Genomic DNA, 27,618 nt, shown 5'->3' with positions numbered 1-27,618 from the left:
TGGCGGGTTCACAGAACAGGTATGCAGTGGCAGGTTCACTGAACAGGTATGCAGTGGTGGGTTCACAGAGCAGGTATGCAGTGGTGGGTTCACAGAACAGGTATGCAGTGGCAGGTTCACTGAACAGGTATGCAGTGGCAGGTTCACTGAACAGGTATGCAGTGGTGGGTTCACAGTACAGGTATGCAGTGGTGGGTTCACAGAACAGGTATGCAGTGTTGGGTTCACAGAACAGGTATGCAGTGGTGGGTTCACAGAACAGGTATGCAGTGGCAGGTTCACTGAACAGGTATGCAGTAGTGGGTTCACAGAACAGGTATGCAGTGGTGGGTTCACAGAACAGGTATGCAGTGGCAGGTTCACTGAACAGGTATGCAGTGGTGGGTTCACAGTACAGGTATGCAGTGGTGGGTTCACAGAACAGGTATGCAGCCAGGAACAAGCTAAGCCTTACTAATCTTTCCCTATGAGAGACAGTCTGCAGCAGCTCGCCCTACTCTCACTAATGCAGGCACATGAGTGACCGTAATGGCCGCCGCTGCCTGCCTTATATAAGGGGGGTGGGGCTCCAGGGGCTAGTGTAGCCTAATTGGCTACACTGGGCCTGCTGACTGTGATGTAGAGGGTCAAAGTTGACCCTCCATGGTGCATTATGGGGCGAACCGAACTTCCGCAAACGTTCGCCTTCGGGACGCGAACGCGAACCACGGAAGTTTGCATGGAACCGTTCGGCCCAACTCTAGTCCTGTCACTGACTGTCCTACCCTACCATAGTCATGTGTCTAGGTATGTATCGCGTAGTGTATGTATCATAGTTTAGACCAATTTTAGGGGGAAGCCAATTCACTTATCTGTATGTTTTTGGGATGTTAGAGGAAACCGGAGTGCCTCCTTTACTAGATACAAATGATCAGTATATTATTCAAACTTCCCAAAAAGGACCCCACCAGGGTGACACACAGCGAGGTGGAGGAGGATTAGCCAGAGGATTCCCTCTACTTAGGTATCCATTTAGGGACCTTTGTAACTACAGGAACACTGTATTGCTCTTCCAAAAGCAGAAAAAGCTGATTTGATTGCCATTTGTGTCTCCATTAAAGAGACCTCAACTTATATCTTCATCTTGGTGAACTTGTGGATGGGACAGGAATTAAAGCACAGCTCCCAACTGCCCCTCTTTGGAAACCAAATCCTTCTGTCCCTCTTCCTCATTTGTCCCTCTTTCAGGACTGATGTCCAGTCTTAGAGCTCCCATGAGGCAAGTGAATTGGATGTCTCAGCTAATCAGTACACTGTGACACAGCAAGTTATATGCAGTGACACTCATATATGTATACTCCCATGTACAATGATATTGTGTCTCTGTGGCTGGATAGCGTACTGGTTAAAGGATACCCGAAGTGACATGTGACATGATGAGATAGACGTGTATGTACAGTGCCTAGCACACAAATAACTATGCCGTGTAACTTTTTTTTATTTCTCTGCCTGAAGGAGTTAAATATCAGCTATGTAAGTGGCTGACTCAGTCCTGACTCAGTCAGGAAGTGACTACAGTGTGACCCTCACTGATAAGAAATTCCAACTATAAAACACTTTCCTAGCAGAAAATGGCTTCTGAGAATAAGAAAGAGGTAAAAAAAAAAAGGGGAATTTCTTATCAGTGAGGGTCACACTGTAGTCACTTCCTGCCTGAGTCAGGACTGAGTCAGCCACTTGCATACCTGATATTTAACTCTTTAAGGCAGAGAAAGAAAAAAATTTGCACAGCATAGTTATTTGTGTGCTAGGCACTGTACATACACGTCTATCTCATCATGTCACATGTCACTTCGGGTATCCTTTAAAGTGAACCTAAATCCACTAAAAAAAAAAATGAGATTAACTCATCTGGGGCTTCCCTCAGCCCCCTGCAGACGATCGGTGCCCTCACAGCTCCGGTCCGATGCTTCTGGACCCGCCGGCGACGACTTCCAGTTTGGCCATCACCGGCCAACAGGCATGGGAACACGAGTGATTGTTCGCGTTCCCAGCCTGTATATCGCCCCCTATGCTGCTATTGCGGCCTCCTGGCCACAATAGCAGCATAGGGGGCGATATACAGGCTGGGAACGTGAAGAATCACTCGCGTTCCCATGCCTGTCGGCCGGTGACGGCCAAACCGGAAGTGTTCACCGGCGGGTCCTGGGCCATCGGAGCGGAGCTGCGAGGACACCGATCGTCTGCAGGGGGCTGAGGGAAGCCCCAGGTGAGTTAATCTCATTTTTTTTTTTTTTTACTTTAGGTTATCTTTAAGGGCTCTGCCTCTGACACTGGAGACCTGGGTTCAAGTCTTGGCTCTTCCAGTTCAGTAAGCCATCACTTATTCATTAAGGAGACCTCCCTTCCTTAGACTCCCTAACACGGCTTCTGCCTATAGAGCATGTCCTAGTGGCTTCAGCTCTGGTGCTTTTGCGTCTGATAAACTACTGTGGCCAATATACAAAGTACCGTAAAACTGCATTTAACTTACTTATTTGGACTTTGGCAAACGCGAAGTGACAGCACACGGTCAGCCAAGTCCAGAAGAAAGCTTACCTGCAGCAGGAAGCACAGCTCAGCTGTATGACGAATGGGTGTAGAAGACACGGTACGGAAGGATTCAGGAAACCAAGAAACCCTGTCCTCCCCTCTGCTCTCTATGGCCAATCTCAAAGTGAAACTAATATATGAAATAGACTCATTACATGCAAAGCAAGATATTTCAAGCCTTTGTTATAATTTTGATGATTGTGGCTTAAAGTTTATGAGAACCCAAAAATCAAAAACTCAGACCACTAGAATATTATGAAAAGGTTTAACTACTTACTGCATCTTGTGGAGTATATTCACGTCCCGGCAAAACTTCACTTGAAATACCGAGGCCGCGAATAAAAGTATTAAAGAAAACCTGTAACTTTAAAAAGTTCCCCTGGGGGTACTTACCTCGGGTGGGGGAAGCCTCCGGATCCTATCGAGCCTTCCCCCGTCCTCCTGTGTCCCACGGCAGTCTCACTGTGCCCATCAGAATAGCGGGGATGTAAATACTTACCTTCCCGGCTCCAGCGCAGGCGCAATATCGGCTCTCCGCTCGGAGATCGGCGGAAATAGCCGATCACTGTCGATCCGCTCTACTGCGCAGGTGCAAGTCTCCTGTAGTAGAGCGGACCCATCAGAGATCGGCTATTTCCGCCTATCTCCGTGCTGAGAGCTGCAACAGCGCCCCCGCTGGAGCCAGGGAAGGTAAATATATCAGCGCTTATCAGCCTTGTCGAGCCATGTGTCAGACCATAATCAGCTAATTCATCCAAAACACCTGCACAGGGTTCCTATTTCATGTATTAGTTTCACCTTTTAAGCTGAATTAGGCCCTTTTTACACTTAATCAGTTGCTCTCAATAACAAAGAAAACTGCACATGCTTTCCTATGGCACAGTTCCCACAGTTCCCCCTTCCCTCTGCCAGGAAACTGAAAATGGGTTGTGGATGGGTGTTCCAGCACGACAATGACCCAAAACATACAGCAAAGGCAACAAAGGAGTGGCTCAAGAAGAAGCACATTCAGGTCATGGAGTGGCCTAGTCAGTCTCCGGACCTTAATCCAATAGAAAACCTATGGAGGGAGCTCAAGCTCAGAGTTGCACAGAGACAACCTCGAAACATTAGGGATTTAGAGATGATCTGCAAAGAGGAGTGGACCAACATTCCTCCTAAAATGTGTGCAAACTTGGTCATCAATTACAAGAAACGTTTGACCTCTGTGCTTGCAAACAAGGGTTTTTCCACTAAGTATTAAGTCTTTTATTGTTAGAGGGTTCAAAAACTTATTTCACTCAATGAAATGCAAATCAGTTGCTATCTTTTATTTAAGGTTATTTTTTCGATTTTCCTTTTGATGTGCTATCTGCCACTGTTAAAATAAACCTACCATTGAAATGATACTGTTCTGAGACTTTTCATTTCTTTGCCATTGGACAAACTTACAAAATCAGTGAGGGGTCAAATAATTATTTCCTCCACTGTATATGCATTTTAACTGAAACCTTTTCCATAATGCACTGCTGTGGAAAAAACGCACACTAACGCATACCAACTGATTAAGTGTAAAAGAGCCCTTAAAGGGATACTGTAGGGGGGTCGGGGGAAAATGAGTTGAACTTACCCGGGGCTTCTAATGGTCCCCCGCAGGCATCCTGTGCCCGCGCAGCCGCTCACTGATGCTCCGGCCCCGCCTCCGGTTCACTTCTGTAATTTCTGACTTTAAAGTCAGAAAACCCCTGCGCCTGTGTTGCCGTGTCCTCGCTTCCCCTGATGTCACCAGGAGCGTACTGCGCAGGCACAGACCATACTGGGCTTGTGCTATACACTCCTGGTGACATCAGCGGGAACGAGGACACAGCAACGCAGGCGCAGGGGTTTTCTGACTTTAAAGTCAGAAATTACAGAAGTGAACCAGAGGCGGGGCCGGAGCATCAGTGAGCGGCTGCGCGGGCACAGGATGCCTGCGGGGGACCATTAGAAGCCCCGGGTAAGTTCAACTCATTTTCCCCCGACCCCCCTACAGTATCCCTTTAATGAAATAATGAGACTTGTGCATTATATTTAAATGGTTTGAGTTTCACCTGTAGGTCCTTTAGTGTATACAATCGGAGCTCTGCTTTATCTATTGAGATGCAATGATGCACTGTCTATATGGAGACATTGCAATGTATATGATAACACCATATGTGATATACCGTACTTAGAGACACTACAGAGTACAGCACATTTGGGCAATCATATGGTAAGACATATGCCAAGCCTGTGGTTTATACACAATATTGTTCCATATGGTAACACTACGGGCATAGGGTAACACTATATGGTGTGTATACGGTGATAAAACATATAGCATCATGGGTAGGCAAACAAATATGGATTGCATGCTATCTGCCCACTACAGGAGCCAACAGGTAACATTTAGAAACCAACTCCATTAAGTACAATGAGGAAAATCTCAAACTTTAGACTTTGAAGTATACATGGGGATATGAAGTAAAAGGGTTTCCTAGGAAGTAACACACATTTGCTTTTATCTGTCACACAAGGTATTCTTTCTGTAGAATTTAACGTTCATCTGTCAATTTAACCTCTTCTCTCCCTGCACCACTTGTCACGTGACTGCAGAATGTCAGCAACTGTTTGTTCAGCAGCCTTAAAGAGAAACCGAGGTGGGATTTAATTATGTTACTGGGGCACAGAGGCTGGTTGTGCACACTAAGACCAGCCTCCGTTGCCCCATGGTGTGCCTCCAGGACCCCCCTGCGCGCCCCCCTGCGCTATACCCCCCGCAGTGCTGGCGACACGCAGTGCGTCGCCAGCACAATGTTTACCTATGCTCTGTCTGTCAGTGCCGCTTCCCTGCCTCCTCCGCATCGGCGCTACCTTCCCGCGTCACTTCCCTCCTATCAGCGGGAGGGAAGGGACACAGGCGGGTAGCGCCAATGCGGAGGAGGCAGGGAAGCGGCACTGACAGACAGAGCATAGGTAAACATTGTGCTGGCGACACGCTGCGTGTCGCCAGCACTGCGGGGGTATAGCGGCGCGCAGGGGGGACATGGAGGCACACCATGGGGCAACGGAGGCTGGTCTTAGTGTGCACAACCAGCCTCTGTGCCCCAGTAACATAATTAAATCCCACCTCGGGTTCTCTTTAACATGAAGTGTTCCATCCCCCAATCCTTTCGGTAGTGTGATGCCACTACAACAAAAGGGATTGAAAAAAGGGGATGGCTGCATTATTTTAGTTAGGGTCAAAAGGTTAAAGGACACCCGAGGTGAAAATAAACTGATGAGATAGACAATTGTATCTTAATTGTATATTCTCATAAAAGATACTTTATTTTAGATATCCCACAGTTTTATTTTATATTTAAATCTAGTTATTACATTTTTACTAGTTTCATTGTCTCTGCTCAATGACACATTCAATGATGTATGCCAGAGCTAAAATCTATGAACTATTGACCTTTCTTTCTCTTTCCTGCTCTCAGAAGCCATTTGCTGCCAGCAAAGTGTTTCATGGCTGTAATTCCTAATCAGTGAGGGTTAGCTATAGTCCAACACAGCCCCAACTTGGACTTGAACTGTCACTTGCATACCTGATGTTTAACTCTTTCAGGCAGATAAGAAAAACGGGAACACAGCATAGTTATTTGCATGCTTGGCACTGTACCTACACGTCTATCTCATCATGTCACCTCGGTATCCTTTAAAGTTAAATATCAGAAAGAATGTTATTGCCAGGGAAGGTCCAAGGTTGATTGAACAACAATGGTGTACATACCCTGAGAGACTCTGGATAAAAGCAACACGGCAAACTAGAAAAATGAGTTGATGCACAACCATATGACCAATAAATGGCGCTGATTTCATATGCAGCCCTTTCATCTCCACGTCTATCTTAACTGCTGGACTCCAGATTGCAAATAATGGTCACCGATCATAAAGCTAGGATCCATGATTTCATCGATTCTTGTGTGAGCTATAGTTTTATCTAAGCATCACCCTAAGATTACAAAACCCATAAAGAAGACAGAGGGCAGTAAAAACATTTGGTTTTCTTTGCTTTACAACCTACATTACATTTATACTATTTCCATACAAATATATAAAGAACATAATTTGTGTGAAATGATTGTGAGGGCCAGAATGGGTGTTCCCTGAATGACTTAGGGTGAGGGCCTGAGTGCGCTTTCACGCTTCTGTGCCCAGGACCTAAGTGGACCAGGCCAGTGGAGATAAAAGTCTTATGAGGACTCAGAGAAAGGGGATTGGTCCAACCACTTAATTTCTCTAGTAAATGGCTGAAGTCAGTTAACAGAAGGCACTGGATAAGAGGATTGGGCTAGTCTCTGGAGCACTTCTGGAAAGAGGGTCAAATCAGTCCCTAGGAAAGTAGATCAGGCAAGGATTGGGAAAGTCTCTACAGAAGTCCAGGTAAATTAATCAGGCCTTTCTCTAAAGGGCTTTAGGCAAGTAGATCTGGCCAAACCCTGGGGAACTCTGGGAAAATAGATCCGAGTCAAACTCTGGGTAAATGGAACCAGCCAATCTTTGAAGGACTCCGGATACCTGGATTGGGGCGGTCTCTGAAGGATTTTAGGTAAAAGGATCAGGCCTTCCTTCAAAGGACTCTAGGTAAGTGGATCAAGACAGTTTGTGGAGGGCTCTGGGTAAAGGAAAGAGGTCAGTTTCTGGGTAAAGTTTAGAGGTTATTCTCTGGGTAAAGGGTTTAGGTCAGTCTCTGGAGGACTCTTGGTATAGTTTAGAGGTCAGTCCCTGGGGGGCTCTGGGTAAAGAGAAGAGGAGGATTCTGAGTAAAGTTTAGATGTCAGTCTCTGGGTAAAGGGAAAAGGTCAGGCTGTGGAGGACTCTGGGTAAAGTCTAGAGGTCAGTCTCTGGGTAAAGGGAAGAGGTCAGTCTGTGGAGGGCTCTGGGTAAAGTTTAGAGGTCAGTCTCTGGGTAAAGGGAAGAGGTCAGTCTGTGAAACACTGGGTAAAGTCTAGAGGTCAGTCTCTGGGTAAAGGGAAGCGGTCAGTCTGTGGAGGACTCTAGGTAAAGTTTAGAGGTCAGTCTCTGAAGGATTCTGGGTAAAAGGATCAGAAATTATTGCTGTTGAAAGCTTCATACAAACATCAGAAGAACACGGCTCAATCCAATCATTAAGGGCCCGTTTCCACTTGCGCGGTTTCCGGGCCGAATACGCAGTTTCCCCGCAGGTAAATCGCGTGGGGAAACTCTGCCATAGGAAACAATGGCACCGCCGGCGAAATCGCTTGCGCTAGAGATTCGGGCAGCATTTCCATCCAAATTGATGCGGGAGGCTGCGAATCCCATATCCGTGCAGATTCGTTTTTCGTACCCTCGGACCCGGAAGTGCCGCCGCACGTCTCGCAGACGCGTGCCTCTGAAGTGGAAGCAGGCCCTTATGGTGGTGTCAGGCAATGATGGTACATCTGTACAGATGTCCTTTGACCTCTACAGTGGGATCTGCTCAGAAGAATAGCAACTCATTGCCTAGCATTTTTTTTTTTGTCAGTTACTATCAAAATAATGTAGGTTGTTGCGCTTCCCTGTTTATAGGAATTACCTGTACGTACGGTAAGAGATGTTGGAGAGTGGACCCAAACTCTAGCACAGCGCACAATGAAAAGTCTTTATTTCACATATAGTTGCTGAACAAATTCACTGGCTGGTGTTCTATGCTTGTATAGCCAGATCAGAGTGTCAATTAGCTCTTATCAGCAGCTGGGACTCTCTGCCCTACAGTAAACACAGGACCCTTTCAGGACAATCCAAGTAAAACTTCCGTTTTTTTTTGTTTGTTTGTTTGTTAAGGATTGCAGTGATGAAGATTTTTTTTTCTCTAAAGGTTATCATGCTGTGGCTAATCTTTTACAGCAGAGGGGAAGTTCTTAGTTTAGTTCCACCTTCAGGTCACATTTCCACTATCTTGAATTCGCATGCGCATCCCGCATGCGAATTCGCATGGGCAATACAAGTGGATGGGATTGTTTCCACTTGTCAGGATTTCTGAGCGTTTTTCTGTGCAGAAAAAATCTGCATGGCAGAGCCATCAGAATTCGCATACCGCTATGCGATTCGTATACAATGTATTTAATAGGAAATTCGCATGCGGTTTTGGTATGCGAATTCGCATACGATTTCGCATAGAAACAATGGAAAAGCACACAGGCACTGCCATGGTTAAATTCGCATACATAGTCATCCATGCAAAATCGTATGCGAATTCGCATGAAAATTTGCATACAACCGCATGCGAAATTCGCATCCGCATGCAAATTTTTTCCTCGGCGATTCCCACCGCAGAAGTGGAAACGGGCCCTAACTGGACTGAAAGATGCTAGTTGGAGTAAAGCTACCCATAGACCTGACTATTCTGGGCAGATTCGACAAGGAGACAAATTTATCACAAAATCGAATCTGATTAGAGATAAATTTGTCTCTTAGTTGATTCTGCCCATACACTACAGGCCGATTCCCGTCCGATTTCAGCATGAAAACTTCAGGGAACCAGCTAAGTCCGCACCGCCAATGCCCCCAATGTATAATGTGCCCCCCGTGTGTGCATTTATACATTACCTGTCCTCCACGCGGTGTCCGTAACCCTCCAGGCAGCTCTGCATACACGCCACTGGCGCATAGGGTCTGACGTCAGACCGTATGCTCCGACGTCAGACACTATGCGCCAGTAGCGTGTACGGAGAGCCGCCTGGAGGTTACAGACACCGTGCAGAGGCTGCTACAGGACAGGTAATGTATAAATGCACACACCGGGAACATTTATATATTGCGATGGTAGCGGCGGGGGCTTCATCTCGTCGCTCGTTCTGGAAATCACAGCCGGACACCTGATGAACCAACTTAAGCCTGACATCTTGCGGCATGCGCGATCGACCATGCGACCAATTTCTGCCCCAAAATTGGTCGCTTTATCGGTCGGGCATGCACTTGGCGGCACCAGTTTTCATCCAATTCGATTATAATAATGAAATTGGATGGTCGATTGGCCGCCAAGCCGCCTGATGTATGACCACTTTTATACCTTATAAAATGTTTTGCCCGATATCAGCTGCAATTTTAAACACACTCTTTAGCCAGCTGGCCAACTCATGCTATTTAGATGGGTCAGGTGATAACTAGAAAAACAAACTGCTTGGTTAACAGCTCCAGGAAAAATTGAGCTATGCGTGAAGACAACAGATGGCTGGGTTTTGCCTGTGAGAAACTACATAACATTAGGATGAAGCAGGCTGTATAAAAACACCTCCAGAACATGCAAGGTGTGAATGTAATCAAGTGTGACTTCTCTAAATTGTTTGAAGCAAAGTGTCCTATCTCCCCACCTTCCTCCTGCTAATGAAAGCTTTTCTTTGCTCATTGCTACTGCCAATTACAGCAGTCCTTATCTGAATGCTCTTTGAGGGGACATCAGGCCACTGAAGTAGGGCAATTAAAGCCTCTAACAAACATTTAAATGTAAAAAGAATGGAGGTAGAATAGATTTTATTTAGCAAGGAGCCGCATTGTTAGCATACATTTTTAATGTGCTATTGAGATGCCCTGGGGACTAAAAATTGTTGTTTGGTTCACTTTAAGAGAAAAAGTGAATTAAATAAGGGCCAAAGTGCTTACACTGGAAGAAACCAAGTGGAAAGTGATTATCAAAAATGAAATGCACTAACTGATAAAACTTGGTGGATACTTTTATTTAATACATCCAAGAGTTCCTTCTTCTTTTAGTGCAGCAGGATGGCCTCTGGAAGAAGTGAACAGGACTTCTGAGAACTGTGGGTAAGTGAATAAAAGTCCTTTGGGCAAAAGGAACAGGCCACTCTCTTGACAGCTGTATGTAAGTAGATAAGGCCAGCCAAAGAAGGGCTTTGGGTGAGATGATCAACCTTGAGGTGAGGGACTCAGACTGGTCTGTGGAGGACTCAGGAAAGTGGATCAGGCAAGTCACTGACGGACTTGGGGTGACGTGAATCAAGGCTGGTGTCAAAAGGAATCAAAGCGGGTGGATTAGGCAGTCATTGATGGACTTGGGATCGGAGGATTAGGTGGGTCTGAGGAGGGCTGAAGGCAAGTGGATAAGTGTATTCATCAATGGATAAAGGAGGAGGAGGAGGTGGTGGTGGGGTCTGTGTGCGTGTGTGTGTGTGTGTGTGGGGGGGGGGGGGGGGGTGGGCTGTTCTGTGGTGAAGTCAGGGTTAGTGGATTAGGTCAGTCATTGAAGGAAGTAGGGTTTGTCTATGTATCAGGCAAGTCATTAAAGGACTTGGGGTGAGGGTATCAGGCAGGTCTCTGAAGGATTTATGGTGAATGCATTAGGCCAGTGGTACAAAGACTTGGGGTATGGGAATCAGGGAGGTCTCCAGAGGTCTTTAGGTCAGTTTCTATGAAACAGAAAAGTCCCTGGGAATTGTGATTGTGTAAGAGAACGGCACACATGAGCAGATTAGCTTAGTCTAGAAGTCCGCTTTCATCCCAAGTAACTTCCTTATAACTGCTAATCCAGCTCTAGCAGATGAAGAGTTCTTCACATTATCCTCATCACAGAGAGCAACTCTGAAGTTAAAGAGGTCTCAGAGAAACACGTCCAACTCCAGTTTGAGGCATCTTTCCTCCTTTCATCCTCACACTGAGAGGAACCTGTATCTTACGTATGATAAAAGGGAAGTATGGAGGACTTCCGACCCACTATCTGCGGTATGTGGCCAGTGCTATAACTACGACAAGTAGCGTGATGGCTCCCAGGCACACAGTGGCTGTTCCAGTAAAAAGATGAGGGTACTGAAACTGGCAATACCAAAGTAAGGCCAATATCAAGACTAGCAGAGGAACCAGCAGGCTTCCAACGTTCAGCGGGATCTCAGGAAGTTCGGCACTGCCGTATCCTGGAGGTGATGCATGCTGGGAGATGTGGCAATGGAGGACACAGCCATCATTCAGCTGAAGGGAAGACAAAGTCTGTGCGTCGTCCCGCAGGAGCTGCCCCTGGTAGATGAGACGGATGCGGGCCTCCTGGCCGGGAAACTGTGACCTGCCGAAGAAGAGAAGAGACGTCAACCATCAGCCCGGAGAGAGAAACATGAATAAATAGACCGATCGGTCTGGTTCTAAAGCACCCAACTATAAAATTGTACAGTTGTGCTCATAAGTTTACATACCCTGGCAGAATTTATGATTTCTTAAAGCAGAAGGATTAGCCATACTATGCCAGGGAAAAAAACACATATATAAGTAGATAAATACTTGATTTACTTACATAACACATGTATTGTACTGTCCATGTTTTGATTCCAGTGAATTTTATATATATAAATGAAGAGAATTCTGTTCCTGGTGGGAACCATGTCTTTTGCCCACAGTTTGAGGCTAAATCCTGATGTCATTTCTTCCCATAACTTTTTTTTCTTTTCTCCTCCAATTGCTGAGTCACGCTTTGGTTGTAAACATGAGTGAGCAGAGGATAATGTTTCAGCTAGGCAGCAGTCTGCTCAGCCAATCAGTGAGAAACAGGAAGGTGGGAGGGTCATTGGCAATGACACAGAAAAGAGCCTGGGGCACTGAGAAAATATAACAGCAGAGAGATTCCTGAATAGATTGGAGAGCTTGTACTTGCAGAGAGAGGTTTCTGGCAGTATTTGAAACACACTGCAGTGTTTAAAGAGACAAACAAGAGTAACAAAAAACGTTCCCCTGGGGGGTACTCACCTCGGGGAAGCCTCAGGGTCCCAGTGAGGCTTCCCCCTCCCCTGTAGCTGCAGGCAATCCAGCGCTGGCTCCCCCGACGTGTCCCGCAATCCGGGATCGACAAGCCTGACAAGGCTTGATATATTTACCTTCCCTGGCTCCAGCAGGGGGCACTGTTGCGGCTCTCAGCACGGAGATAGGAGGAAATAGACGATCTCTGTCAGGTCCGCTCTACTACAGAAGACTTGCCCCTGCGCAGTAGAGTGGGCCGACAGCGATCGGCTATTTCTGCGCAGAGAGCCGATACTGCGCCTGCGCTGGAGTGGGAAAGTAAATATTTACATCCCGGAGGGCCAGAGCGAGACCGCCGTGGGACAAAGGAGGATGTGGGAAGCCTCGATAGGATCCGGAGGCTTCCCCAACCCGAGGTGAGTACCCCCAGGGGAACTTTTTTCTTTACAGGTTTTCTTTATATAGAATTTGGTTTTGTGGCTGACAATCCCGCTTTAACCATTTTTCACAGAATATGAATGATAACACAAAAACATATCATGATTAGAAGTTGGCTGAAGCCAATTATTGTGTGTTTTACTCTAATTATAATCAGCCTCTAAGGATTGCCGACCACCGACAGGTCTGCATCTTCTGCGCATGCGCCCACCCTGCATGAGAACGCTCCCACATCACTGGGAGCATATTGTGCGCTTCCGGTGATGTGGGTGCGTTCGCACGCAACCCCGCTTATATGTGTGTATGCGTGTATGTATGTATGTTTTTAAACATATGTGTGTGGCATGCTATTCTCTGTGTACGTGCAATATATGGTTATTTTCATGTATACACACAGTGTATCTGTGCAGTACATTATGTATATGCATGCACTATATTATTATATGTATGCCTGCAGTATATTATGTATCTGTGCAGTACATTATGTATATGCATGCAGTATATTATTATATGTATGCCTGCAGTATATTATGTATCTGTTCTGTACATTATGTACAGTGGAGGAAATAATTATTTGACCCCTCACTGATTTTGTAAGTTTGTCCAATGACAAAGAAATGAAAAGTCTCAGAACAGTATCATTTCAATGGTAGGTTTATTTTAACAGTGGCAGATAGCACATCAAAAGGAAAATCAAAAAAATAACCTTAAATAAAAGATAGCAACTGATTTGCATTTCATTGAGTGAAATAAGTTTTTGAACCCCTACCAACCATTAAGAGTTCTGGCTCCCACAGAGTGGTTAGACACTTCTACTCAATTAGTCACCCTCATTAAGGACACCTGTCTTAACTAGTCACCTGTATAAAAGACACCTGTCCACAGAATCAATCAATCAAGCAGACTCCAAACTCTCCAACATGGGAAAGACCAAAGAGCTGTCCAAGGATGTCAGAGACCAAATTGTAGACCTGCACAAGGCTGGAATGGGCTACAAAACCATTAGCAAGAAGCTGGTAGAGAAGGTGACAACTGTTGGTGCGATTGTTCGAAAATGGAAGGAGCACAAAATGACCATCAATCGACCTCGCTCTGGGGCTCCACGCAAGATCTCACCTCGTGGGGTGTCAATGGTTCTGAGAAAGGTGAAAAAGCATCCTAGAACTACACGGGAGGAATTAGTGAATGACCTCAAATTAGCAGGGACCAAAGTCACCAAGAAAACCATTGGAAACACATTACACCGCAATGGATTACAATCCTGCAGGGCTCGCAAGGTCCCCCTGCTCAAGAAGGCACATGTGCAGGCCCGTCTAAAGTTTGCCAATGAACACCTGAATGATTCTGTGAGTGACTAGGAAAAGGTGCTGTGGTCTGATGAGACCAAAATAGAGCTCTTTGGCATTAACTCAACTCGCTGTGTTTGAAGGAAGAAAAATGCTGCCTATGACCCCCAAAACACCGTCCCCACCGTCAAGCATGGGGGTGGAAACATTTTGCTTTGGGGGTGTTTTTCTGCTAAGGGCACAGGACAGCTTAATCGCATTAACGGGAAAATGGACGGAGCCAAGTATCGTGAAATCCTGAACGACAACCTCCTTCCCTCTGCCAGGAAACTGAAAATGGGTCGTGGATGGGTGTTCCATGACGACAATGACCCAAAACATACAGCAAAGGCAACAAAGGAGTGGCTCAAGAAGAAGCACATTAAGGTCATGGAGTGGCCTAGTCAGTCTCCGGATCTTAATCCAATAGAAAACCTATGGAGGGAGCTAAAGCTCAGAGTTGCACAGAGACAGCCTCGAAACCTTAGGGATTTAGAGATGATCTGCAAAGAGGAGTGGACCAACATTCCTCCTAAAATGTGTGCAAACTTGGTCATCAATTACAAGAAACGTTTGACCTCTGTGCTTGCAAACAAGGGTTTTTCCACTAAGTATTAAGTCTTTTATTGTTAGAGAGTTCAAAAACGTATTTCACTCAATGAAATGCAAATCAGTTGCTATCTTTTATTTAAGGTTATTTTTTCGATTTTGCTTTTGATGTGCTATCTGCCACTGTTAAAATAAACCTACCATTGAAATGATACTGTTCTGAGACTTTTCATTTCTTTGTCATTGGACAAACTTACTAAATCAATGAGGGGTCAAATAATTATTTCCTCCACTGTATATGCATGCAGTATATTATTATATGTACGCCTGCAGTATATTATGTATCTGTTCTGTACATTATGTATATGCATGCAGTATATTATTATGTGTATGCCTGCAGTATATTATGTATCTGTTCTGTACATTATGTATATGCATGCACTATATTATTATGTGTATGCCTGCAGTATATTATGTATCTGTTCTGTACATTATGTATATGCATGCAGTATATTATTGTGTATTCCTGCAGTATATTATGTATCTGTTCTGTACATTATGTATATGCATGCAGTATATTATTATATGTATGCCTGCAGTATATTATGTATCTGTTCTGTACATTATGTATATGCATGCACTATATTATTATGTGTATGCCTGCAGTATATTATGTATCTGTTCTGTACATTATGTATATGCATGCACTATATTATTATGTGTATGCCTGCAGTATATTATGTATCTGTTCTGTACATTATGTATATGCATGCACTATATTATTATGTGTATGCCTGCAGTATATTATGTATCTGTTCTGTACATTATGTATATGCATGCAGTATATTATTATGTGTACGCCTGCAGTATATTATGTATCTGTTCTGTACATTATGTATATGCATGCACTATATTATTATGTGTATGCCTGCAGTATATTATGTATCTGTTCTGTACATTATGTATATGCATGCAGTATATTATTATGTGTATGCCTGCAGTATATTATGTATCTGTTCTGTACATTATGTATATGCATGCACTATATTATTATGTGTATGCCTGCAGTATATTATGTATCTGTTCTGTACATTATGTATATGCATGCAGTATATTATTGTGTATTCCTGCAGTATATTATGTATCTGTTCTGTACATTATGTATATGCATGCAGTATATTATTATGTGTACGCCTGCAGTATATTATGTATCTGTTCTGTACATTATGTATATGCATGCAGTATATTATTTATATATATGCCTGCAGTATATTATGTATCTGTGCAGTACATTATGTATATGCATGCAGTATATTATTATGTGTACGCCTGCAGTATATTATGTATCTGTTCTGTACATTATGTATATGCATGCAGTATATTATTATGTGTATGCCTGCAGTATATTATGTATCTGTTCTGTACATTATGTATATGCATGCAGTATATTATTATATATATGCCTGCAGTATATTATGTATCTGTTCTGTACATTATGTATATGCATGCAGTATATTATTGTGTATTCCTGCAGTATATTATGTATCTGTTCTGTACATTATGTATATGCATGCAGTATATTATTATGTGTATGCCTGCAGTATATTATGTATCTGTGCAGTACATTATGTATATGCATGCAGTATATTATGTATCTGTTCTGTACATTATGTATATGCATGCAGTATATTATTATATGTATGCCTGCAGTATATTATGTATCTGTTCTGTACATTATGTATATGCATGCAGTATATTATTATGTGTATGCCTGCAGTATATTATGTATCTGTGCAGTACATTATGTATATGCATGCAGTATATTATTTTGTATGCCTGCAGTATATTATGTATCTGTTCTGTACATTTATGTATATGCATGCAGTATATTATTATATGTATGCCTGCAGTATATCATGTATCTGTGCAGTACATTATGTATATGCATGCAGTATATTATTATATGTATGCCTGCAGTATATTATGTATCTGTTCTGTACATTATGTATATGCATGCAGTATATTATTATGTGTACGCCTGCAGTATATTATGTATCTGTTCTGTACATTATGTATATGCATACACTATAATAATAATAATAATAATAATATTATATGCATCTGTGCAGTACATTAATATATGTATCTGTGGAGTGTATTATTATCTATATATGCATGCACCATTTTATTATATGTATCTGTGGAGTGTATTATGTATATGCATGCAGTATATGTTTATATGTATCTGTGGAGTGTATTATTATGTATATGCATGCAGTATATGTGTATATGTATCTGTGCAGTGTATTATTTATGCATCTGCAGTCCAGCGCTGTGTAATATGTTGGCTCTTTATAAATACAATAAATATTATTATATGTAGGGTACAGAAGGCAATGCCATGCTTAGTATATGCAATGTGCTGCCATAAGCTCTGGCTCTCTTGCAGTGTAATAGGACAGATCTGCAGTGCTGGTGTATCGGGTAGAACAGGTATGATGAGCTGGGACAGCCGCAGAGTGGCCATAACTGGTTATTTAATGGTGACCGGTTTAGTCTGTGATGGATCCTGTCAGTCTGGGAGGTGAAGATTGTGGGCAGACCTGTACCTAATGTACTCATCTCCAATGCACAGCTAATCCAGAATCCGAGCGCCCTCCAGAGGCCAGGAGAAGAAGGACATTATCACTGACTATTAAAGGGAACCTAAACTGAGAAGGATATGGATTTTTCCCTTTAATATAGTACCAGTTGCCTGACTCTCCTGCTGATCCTGTGTCTCTAATGCTTTTAGCCACAGCCCCTCAACAAGCATGCAGATCAGGTGCTCTGACTAAAGTCAGACTGGATTTGCTGCATGCTTGTTTCAGGTGTGTGATTCAACCACTACTGCAGCCAAAGAGATCAGCAGGACTGCCAGGCAACTGGTATTGTTTAAAAGGAAACATCCATACCCCTCTCAGTTAAGGTTCCCTTTCAGGCCGTTTTTTTATACTTATTTCTTGAGTTGCGGTGGGGAAGCAATTCTCCTGCCACTTCCTCCGCAACCCAAAAAATGTCAAACATATGACCCTGCAGCAGAGCGCGCCGACAGGATCATAGGCAAAGCCCCGCCCCCCGCACCGTGATGTACTCCATGCTGGGCAGGAGGTAGGTTACTGGGACTCCCGTCGGTCCCTGTATGGGCACCACGACATTCCGCTCTCCCGTCTATTAAATTCTCGCGTTGCCCATTGACTCTTCTGCCGCCGCTGCGTCTCCACGGAAGTCACACAGTAACGCGCTACAGACTTTGCATCAGCGGCGATTCAGAAGCTTCCGGTGCGATGCGGTACTTGAGCAAGGCCACATGCACTGCTGTTGCGTTACCCTGCGGTAAAACAGTGCAATGCAAGTGTAAAAAGAGACCTGAAGTGAGACGACTATGGAGGCTGCTATGTTTGTTGCCTTTTAAACAATACCAGTTGCCTGGCAGCCCTGCTGATCTCTTTGGCTGCAGTAGTGTCAGAATCACACACCTGTAACAAGCATGCAGCTAATCCAGTCACACTTCAATCTGATCTGCTGCATGCTTGTTCAGGGTCTAGTAATAGAGGCAAAGGATCCGCAGGACAGTCAGGCAATGGGCATCGTTTACAAGGAAATAAACAGGTCAGCCTCCATAGCCTTCTCACCTCGGGTTACCTTTAAAGGACAATTGAAGCGAGAAGAATATGGAGGCTGCCATGTTGATTTCCTTTTAAACAATACCAGTTGCCTTGCAGCCCAGTTGGTCTATTTGGCTGCAGTGGTGTCTGAATCATACCAGAAACAAGCATGCAGCTAATCTTGTGAGATCTGATAATAATGTCAGATAACACCTGATCTGCTGCATGCTTGTTCAGGGGCTATGGCTAAAAGTATTAGAGACACAGGATCAGCAGGACAGCCAGGCAACTGGTATTGTTTAAAAGGAAATAAAAATGGCAGCCTTGATATCCCTCTCACTACAGTTCTCCTTTAAAGAGAACCCGAGGTGGGTTTTAAGAATGCTATTAGGACACAGAGGCTGGTTCTGCGTACTATCACCAGCCTCTGTTACTATACTGTGCCCACCCAGGCCCCTCACCCCTGTGCTCTGCTGTCCCCCATAAATAAAACCGCCGTGCTAGTGACTCGCAGCTTGTCGCTACCTGGTTGTTTACCTGAATGCTGTCTGTCACCGCCGCTCCCCTGCTTCCTCTATATCGCGGCTCCCGGCCTGCAGGCGCGGAGACGCAATATAGAGGAGGCGGGGGAGCAGTGGTGACAGGCAGACATAAGGTAAACAGCCTGCTAGCGACACGCTGCATGGGGGACAGCAGAACGCAGGCGTGTCCTGGGGAAGGGGGCACAGTACAGACACAGAGGCTGGTGATAGTATGCAGTACCAGCCTCTGTGTCCTAATAGCATTCTTAAACCTCGGGTTCAGAGGATGGGGCAGATTGCCACCTGATGTGCCCAAAAGATTTGATCAGAGAGGGTTCTATTACAGCAACACACTGCACATCAATTTTTAACACATTTCAGTGTGAAATGACTTCACGACTTGCCGGGCTATGCAAAGGGTACAAAAATTATCGAACTCCGACTCTTCAGTTTTTGAAACCTTCAACTCCAGGTACCCAAAAATTGCTCCGACTTCACGACTCAGACTCCACAGCCTTGGAACCATCACTGGTTCTGGGCCCCAGACATAGATACTATTGCACACTCTCCCCTCCCCCTTTTGACCCGAGGTGGGCAGATGGGTCACACAGAGGCATGTTCTCTGCCTCATGACATGCCTCTGTCATCGTCCTCCCGTCGATCTCTGCCCCCCCCCCCCACTGCCGCGTTATAGCCCCCCAAGATTAGCAACATTATTTGTGGCCATCTCGGAGGTAAACAGAGGGGAAAGGGATTCCCTGTTCAAAACGCCCGCCAGGAGCATTCCTACAGGGTTTCCAGAGCTGCCATTGGGCAACTCTCTCTCTCCCTGGCCGCACCTCCTGTCGCGCCCCCGCCTCCTCGCACGCTATGAGAGACACACGGTCTCTCAGTGCAGCGTCGTGATCCAGTGGTCATGAAAGTGAAAGTGGGCCATTGCGGCCCACGGGAGCTGCGGTTTTTGTGGCTACCTGATCCGCTCAGCCCCGCGGATTAGGTAGCCTTTTTATTTTTTTTATGAGCCCACCTCGGGCTCTCTTTAAATCCTCAGCAGATTCACTACCGTCAGCACCTTTACCTGACTGGTGCCAGGGAGAATCCATTTTGTTCCTCAGTCCTTACCTTTTAATATGCAGCACGGTGTCAGACAATCGGAGGGTTACCACTCGCTCCGTGTCATTCAGGAACTTCAAGCGTATCGATATGGTGTCTCCGGCTTCTGCAGGATGGTCTTCAGTCTGGGCTTTGGGCCCGCGAAATCTCAGAGTGGGGGACTCACTGCCAGATGGACCCCCGCTGGCTTCAGCAGAATCAGGACCTTCAGAGGACTCTGGGGGGCTCTCTTGCGTTGTCAGTCTCTCAGCGAGGTCACTGGTGTCATTTGCAGCGGGGACAGCGAAGGATGACAGAGTGCTACTTAAAGTGCTATCGTCACTAATCTGGGGCTCACTATCTGTAAGTGAGGGCTCCGGAGAAGGAGCGTCCGCTCTCTGTTCACCCACAGGGGCATCTTCAGAAGAGTCCTGCTCATCAGACGGCCGCTCAGATGTATGGGTGGAAATCCATGCCAAGGCAATGACCGTAAACAGGAAGACCAGAGCGAAGAGGACCGTCACCTCATCACCAACTCCTTCAATGAGAGCCATGAAGGTCACCCTGAGATGAGAGAAGAGTTACTGGAGGAACCGCTATTACATGGTTCCACTTCTGTTCCCTGTGTCTTCTTTGTGCAGAGGTTGTGCAATTTGCTGGCCCTCTACTGAGCCATCTCTGTCCTCCTGTACCTCCAGTGCCCCCCGTTCCCCTTTGCCTTCAGTGCCCCCCTCTGTGCAACCTCTGGACCCCCATCTTCACTGGGCCACCTCTGTCTCCCTGTACCTCCAGTGTCCCCCATTCCCCTTTGCCTTCAGTGTCCCCCTCTGTGCAACCTCTGGACCCCCATCTCCACTGGGCCACCTCTGTCTCCCTGTACTTCCAGTGTTCTCCTCTGCCCCCCTGTACCTCCAATGTCCCCTCTCTGTTCCCCTGTGCCTTCAGTGTTCTCCTCTGTCCTCCTGTACCTCCCCCTCTTTCCCCCTGTGCCCTCAGTGTTCTCCTCTGTCCTCCTGTACCTACAGTGTCCCCCTGTGCCTTCAGTGTTCTACTCTGTCCTCCTGTGTCCCCCTCTGTTCCCCTGTGCCTTCAGTGTTCTCTGTCCTCCTGTACCTCCAATGCCCCCCTCTGTTCCTCCGTGCCTTCAGTGCTCTCCTCTGTCCTGTAACTTCCCCTCTGTTCCTTCAGTGTTCTCCTCTGTCCTCCTGTACCTCCAGTGTCCCCCTCTGTTCCCCTGTGCCTTCAGTGTTCTCCTCTGTCCTCCTGTACCCCCCCCCTCTGTCCCCCTGTGCCTTCAGTGTTCTCTTTCCTCCTGTACCTCCAGTGTCCCCCTCTGTTCCCCTGTGCCATCAGTCTTCTCCTCGGTCCTCCTGTGTCCCCCTCTATTCCCCTGTGCCTTCAGCGTTCTCCTCTGTCCTCCTGTACCTCCAGTGTCCCCCTCTGTTCCCCTGTGCCTTCAGTGTTCTCTGCAACAAACACAATTGCTAACTTCCAGCTAGAGCAATATCCTGCCTCTATCTGGCCAGCAGACGCCAGTCAGCCAATCAGGTGTACTGTCATACACCCTTTGCCTGCTGTACCAAATCTAGCAGGAATTACATAAATTAGCATTCAGGTGTGTTTAGGAGAGATACAACAGGGAAAAAAGGTGGAGGGGTTTGTCTCTTTGTTAAGAATTCTTTTACAGCTGTCCTCAACGATGAGATGGAGGAAGATTGCGAAGATGTGGAGTCCGTTTGGGTAAATATTCATGGTGGAAATAAAAGTTGCCAATTGCTTATTGGGGTATGCTACAGACCACCTCTTATTAATGAAGCTGCAGAACTGCGATTACTACAGCAGATTGAAAAAGCTGCAAGTAAAAACGAGGTCATAATTATGGGCGACTTCAACTTTCCAGACATTGACTGGGGTATTGAGGCTACCCATTCTGGTAAAAGCAGCAGATTTCTTGCAGCACTACAGGACAATTACTTGACTCAAATGGTAACGGAACCAACTAGGGGGAATGCGTTACTGGATCTGATCATTTCTAATAGACCAGATAATGTATCAAATGTTCAGGTTCAAGAACATTTGGGAAATAGTGATCACAACATGATAACGTTTGATCTGGTGACTGATAGGCCACGGGGCAGCGGGACCACTAAAACTATGAATTTTAGAAAAGCAAAGTTCAATCAAATTAGGCAGGCACTAAGTTTGGTGAACTGGGATAATGTACTACAAGGGGACGACACTGAAGGGAAATGGCAAGCTTTTAAACGTATTCTCAATCAATATTGTAGTATGTATATCCCATATGGAAACAAAATGTCTAGGAATAAAAAAAGGCCTCTATGGATGAATAGAAAGGTTAGGGATAAAATGAAGAGGAAAAAGAATGCCTATAAGGTCCTAAAACAGGAGGGGACTGAGGCTGCACTAAGCAATTATAAGGAGTGCAATAAAAATTGTAAAAAAGAAATTAGGCTGGCAAAGATCGAAGCTGAAAATCAAATCGCTAGGGATATCAAATCTAACCCAAAAAAGTTTTACAAGTACATCAACTCTAAAAAAAGAAAGGTTGACTGTATAGGAATCCTAAAGGATGAGGGTGGGAACTCAATGGTGGACGACCAAGGTAAGGCAGAGTTATTAAATGCTTTCTTTGCTTCTGTCTTCACAAAGGAAACAGCACTGTTGCAAATTACAGAGGCAGAGGAGTCTTCTAACTGTAATATTAAATACTTAACGCAGGAAGAAGTAAAGGCAAGACTAAATAAATTAAAAATAGACAAGGCACCTGGCCCGGATGGCATGCATCCTCGGGTCCTAAGAGAATTAAGTTCAGTTATAGCTAAGCCCCTTTATCTTATTTTTTGTGACTCTCTTGCAACTGGCAGAGTCCCAGTGGATTGGCGTACAGCCCACGTTTTCCCATTATTTAAGAAGGGCAAAAAATCTGATCCAGGAAATTATAGACCTGTAAGCTTAACATCAGTTGTATGCAAACTATTTGAGGGGTTACTAAGAGATACTATACATGACTTCATAGTAGAAAATAATCTTATTTCTCAGCATCAACATGGGTTTACTAAAGACAGGTCCTGTTTGACTAACATGCTCAGCTTTTATGAGGTAGTGAATGCTAATATGGATATTGGGAATGCTGTAGATGTGATATACTTGGACTTTGCAAAGGCCTTCGACACTGTTCCCCACAGAAGTCTGGTGCAAAAGTTGAGGATGCAAGGACTGGGGAAGAGTTTGTGTGCATGGATAGGGAACTGGCTAATGGAAAGAAAACAAAGAGTTGTGGTCAATGGATCGTACTCAAAATGGGAGACTGTTAGCAGTGGGGTCCCACAGGGGTCTGTACTGGGTCCAGTGCTCTTCAATTTATTTATTAATGACCTAGTAGATGCAGTAGTGAGCAATGTTGCTATTTTTGCAGATGATACAAAATTGTGCAGAATCATCAACTCTCAGGAAGATAGTGTCATATTGCAACAGGATCTGGATAGGATGGCTATATGGGCACATACATGGCAGATGAAATTCAATGTTGACAAATGTAAAGTCATGCATTTTGGTCGTACCAATGGTCTAGCACCATATAAAATAAATGGGATACAGTTGGGAACATCAAACTTGGAGAAGGACTTAGGAGTACTCATCGACAACAAGTTAAATAATCGTACTCAATGCCAAGCCGCTGCAGCTAAAGCGAACAAAATTTTGGGATGCATTAAAAGGGAAATAAAAACTCGAGATGCTAGCATAATATTGCCCCTGTTTAACTCTCTAGTAAGGCCACATTTGGAATATGGAATTCAGTTCTGGGCACCACATTACAAAAAAGATATTGCAGTTTTAGAGCAGGTGCAGAGACGAGCTACAAAATTGATACGTGGGATGGAAGGTCTCGCTTACCAAGAAAGGTTAGATAAACTGGGTTTATTTAGTCTAGAGAAAAGACGCCTTAGAGGAGATCTAATTAACATGTATAAATACATTAGAGGGCAATATAATAGCTTGGCGGATGAGCTTTTTGTCCCTAGGCCTTCTCAAAGGACTAGAGGACATGAGCTGCGCATGGAGGAAAAACGTTTTAGCCATTTATTTAGGAAAGGGTTCTTTACAGTAAGAGTGGTTAAGATGTGGAATGCATTGCCACAGGAAGTCGTTATGGCAAACTCTATACCTGCATTTAAAGGGGGCTTAGATGCTTTCCTTGCGTTGAAAGACATCCATGGCTACAATTACTAGGTTATGCCTAATGATGTTGATCCAGGGATTTTATCTGATTGCCATCTGGAGTCAGGAAGGAATTTTTCCCATTTGGGGCTAATTGGACCATGCCTGGTGGGGTTTTTTTCGCCTTCCTCTGGATCAACAGGGGTATGTGGGGGACGGGCTGGAGTTGTACTTTGTACTGGTTGAACTCGATGGACGTATGTCTTTTTTCAGCCAAAATAACTATGTAACTATGTAAGGTGGGAGGCTTTGGTTGGACGCAATCGTGAATTCTAATCGAATGAAAGTCGAAAATAATCTTTTTTTGATCATTAAAAACAAGGATTATCCCATTTTTTTCACCAGAAAAACAAAAAAAAAAACCAAAACAATCGGACATGTTATAAAAATCTTTATATTCAATGTAACGGAATAATCAAAGTTATCTAATCGAAAAAATTGTACCATGTATGGGCACCACAAAAGTAGTGACAGGTTAGGTCAGAGGTGCCCAAACTTTTTCGGCTTGTGATCTACTTTAAAAAATTAGCAAGTCAAAATGATCTACCTGTGTATAATTTTAGGAGCACACTTTGTATATACAGAATGGAAAATGTAGTGGGGTCAGGATCTACCATGAAGTCCTTTGTGATCTACCGGTAGATTGCGATCTACCTAATGTAATGGGCACCCCTGGGCTAGGTCCTACTAGCATACAAGGGTGCTACTTTGTCAGTGTAAGCTACTTTCCTGGAACACTGGGTAATGTGCTGATTAGACCTGTGCATGAATAAGCAGGTGTACAGCTCTTTCTAATACAGTCTGCAGTGAGTGTTCAGTATTTACAATGAGAAAAGTCTCCATTTCTTCTGTCTGGATCTCAGGTTCCCCCCATCACTCTGCTCTGTAGAGCTTTGTATTTCTGCAACATATGGACAATAGGCAGGTGTTTATAGAGAATAGGAAGGTAGCAGCTCCCCAATAAAGATCAGAGGGCAGAGTCCATGGAGATGACTCCTCCACACACACTGCAGGCAATAAGGACTCTATGGTAATACTCTGCATTCATCACAATCACACACTTATAATAACCATAAAGTCACTCACAGTCATTTCTTCCCACTTCCTTTATGTCACGTGTACAGTACACCAGTCCCGAGGCATGCTGGGAAATCAGCACCTCCCACCGTCCATAGGTCTCCTATGCGGCCATGTCCTTTTCTGGCATGAAGTCTCATTTCTGGTCTGCTGCTTCCATCTTGCGTCCAATCTGCGGTACTGCAATTTCTCTTAGCAGAGTTGATCATTGCTATTCTCATTTTTTTTCCAGGCTTGATGCAAAATTTGTTGCAAATAACAGGATTAGCAAAATTCAAGGAAGGACTCCATGAAGTGAGAGGGATATGGAGGCTCTTCACTCTTCATACCCATAACACATGTAGCCACAAAAACACCTGATCTGAAGGATAGGATCCCTTTACTAGAGGACAGCACCCGCACAGCACCCGGCAATTTACTCTGCTTCATTTAATTGTTCTCACATGACATGCTGCAGCTCAACACAATAACACACTGACTGGCTGTGAGACTGACAAACAAACTTCTCACCCTCAGCCACTCCGTTCCTGTTCAGTCAGGACAGCAGTGCCACCTCCTCCCTTCTGCTGTGCAATTCAAATGAAACACTGCTGCTCTCCTGCCCCCCCCCCCCCCCCCCTTCCTCACTCACTGTCAGACTCCTCACACAGCACAACATGCTGCTATTCCCCAATGCTGCTCTCCTGCCTCTCCCCTCCTCACTCACTGTCAGACTCCTCACTTAGCACAACAAGCTGCTTTTCCCCAATGCTGCTCTCCTGCCCCCCCCCCCTTCCTCACTCACTGTCAGACTCCTCACACAGCACAACAAGCTGCTTTTCCCCAATGCAGTTCTCCTGCCTCCCCCCTCCTCACTCACTGTCAGACTCCTCACACAGCACAACAAGCTGATTTTCCCCAAAGGTGACCTCTTCACCTCGCTCTTCTCTTACGTCTCCTCCTACTCTGACTGCTGTTAGTGTAAACACAGTACAAACGTGCCACCCCTGTAATATCTGAACTTGATGCAAATGTTTCAACCTTGCTGCATGAGAGAACAAGCCCTGATTGTTCAAGTGTGAATAGTTACGCAATTCTGGGTCCACATTTTAGCACTTCTGCTAACGATCAGTCAGACCAACGTTGTGCAGTCACTGAATTCAGACACACCCTGTCGCTTGTCGCTAACCGCCTGGGATCACTTGTTTTATAATGATGACATATGAGCGTGTCGATTGCTCTGTCTGGAAGAGTTTTTATTGGAAGCTTACTTCTTACTGAGGAACACATGTGCCCTGTACTCGTTGATATGGATTCTTTGGTGTCTGATTATTGTAGAGCAGACAACATTTGGGTGACTTCTAGTGTTTAGAAAAATTCTGCAAAGAATTTCCGAGTTATTTTTGTAAGTTAAAGGACAACTGAGGTGACATGTGACATGATGAGACAGACATGTGTATGTACAGTGCCTAGCACACAAATAACTAGGCTGTGTTCCTTTTTTTATTTCTCTGCCTGAAAGAGTTAAACATCAGGGGCCCTATGCAATTACCAAACTCGCCAGTGCTAAGTGCTGGCGAGTTCTTAAATTAGGCGTCAGCAAGGTCGCCTAATGCAATTGCATTTAACACCCCCCAGGGCGGAAAAGAACTCGCTTGGGCGATATAATCGCCCAGCAAGTTCCTATCCCCCTATGCAATTGCATTTTTCACCTACTGGGAAGCGATGCTTCCCGCCAAACATAGGTGCTAACTTTTCACCTGCTCTGAGCAGGCGAAAAGACCTACCGCCGGTGTCTGCGGGCTGCTTTTGGCATCTGGGAGCCTCCTTTACTAAGGAAACCCCAGATGCCAGGGATTTAAATAGGTAAAGGAGTCAGCTTTGACTCCTTACCTATTTAAAATGTAACAAAAAAACATACCTCCATCGTTCCGGCTCGCCGCATGTCCCACGCCACTCCTCCGCTCATCTCTGTGAATGTGAGTATTGGAGCCCGGCAAAGCATCTTTGAGTCTCCCGCCAAGCTCCCCATTCATCCACTAGGTGGCCCAATGAGAATCATCCTGATTCTCATTGGTCCAATTAGAATCAGGATGATTCTCATTGGACCACCTAGTGGAGGAATGGGGAGCCCCGGCGGGAGACTCAAAGATGCTTTGCCGGGCTCCAATACTCACAGAGACAGAGATGAGCGGAGGAGCGGCGTGGGACATGCGGCGAGCCGGAACGATGGAGGTATGTTTTTCTGAATTTCCCAGCAGCGACGAGCGGCAGGAGGCGACGGGCGGCGGGTAACAGCCTTGCAACGATGCGCTTCTCCCGGGGAGCGAGGCTGCAGTGGTGTGGTGCTGAAGGACAGCTCCACGGCACTAATGCCTCGCTCCACATCGCTGGCCACACAGGAGCATCGCTCAGCGAATACCTAGTATTCGCCTGAGTTCTGCTCCTTTACGCAAGGACATC

The 27,618-nt window shown here is 45.2% G+C and overlaps 1 protein-coding gene across 1 annotated transcript; it reads right to left on the bottom strand.

The window, feature by feature from the left end:
• Nucleotides 1-10,268: 10,268 nt before the first annotated feature.
• Nucleotides 10,269-25,270, bottom strand: TMUB1 (transmembrane and ubiquitin like domain containing 1). Its single transcript, XM_068235248.1, has 3 exons — nucleotides 25,186-25,270; nucleotides 19,891-20,424; nucleotides 10,269-11,623 (listed from the first exon to the last, which is right to left on the bottom strand). Exons 2-3 carry the CDS (start codon nucleotides 20,412-20,414, stop codon nucleotides 11,281-11,283), a joined length of 867 nt encoding a protein of 288 aa, XP_068091349.1. The 5' UTR covers nucleotides 20,415-20,424; nucleotides 25,186-25,270; the 3' UTR covers nucleotides 10,269-11,280.
• Nucleotides 25,271-27,618: the final 2,348 nt, after the last annotated feature.

This window comes from Hyperolius riggenbachi, chromosome 5 (genome assembly GCF_040937935.1).
Source record: "Hyperolius riggenbachi isolate aHypRig1 chromosome 5, aHypRig1.pri, whole genome shotgun sequence".
NCBI lineage: Eukaryota > Metazoa > Chordata > Amphibia > Anura > Hyperoliidae > Hyperolius > Hyperolius riggenbachi.
The sequence above is the reverse complement of the archived record's forward strand: the minus strand, read 5'-3'. Positions and strand labels throughout refer to the sequence as shown.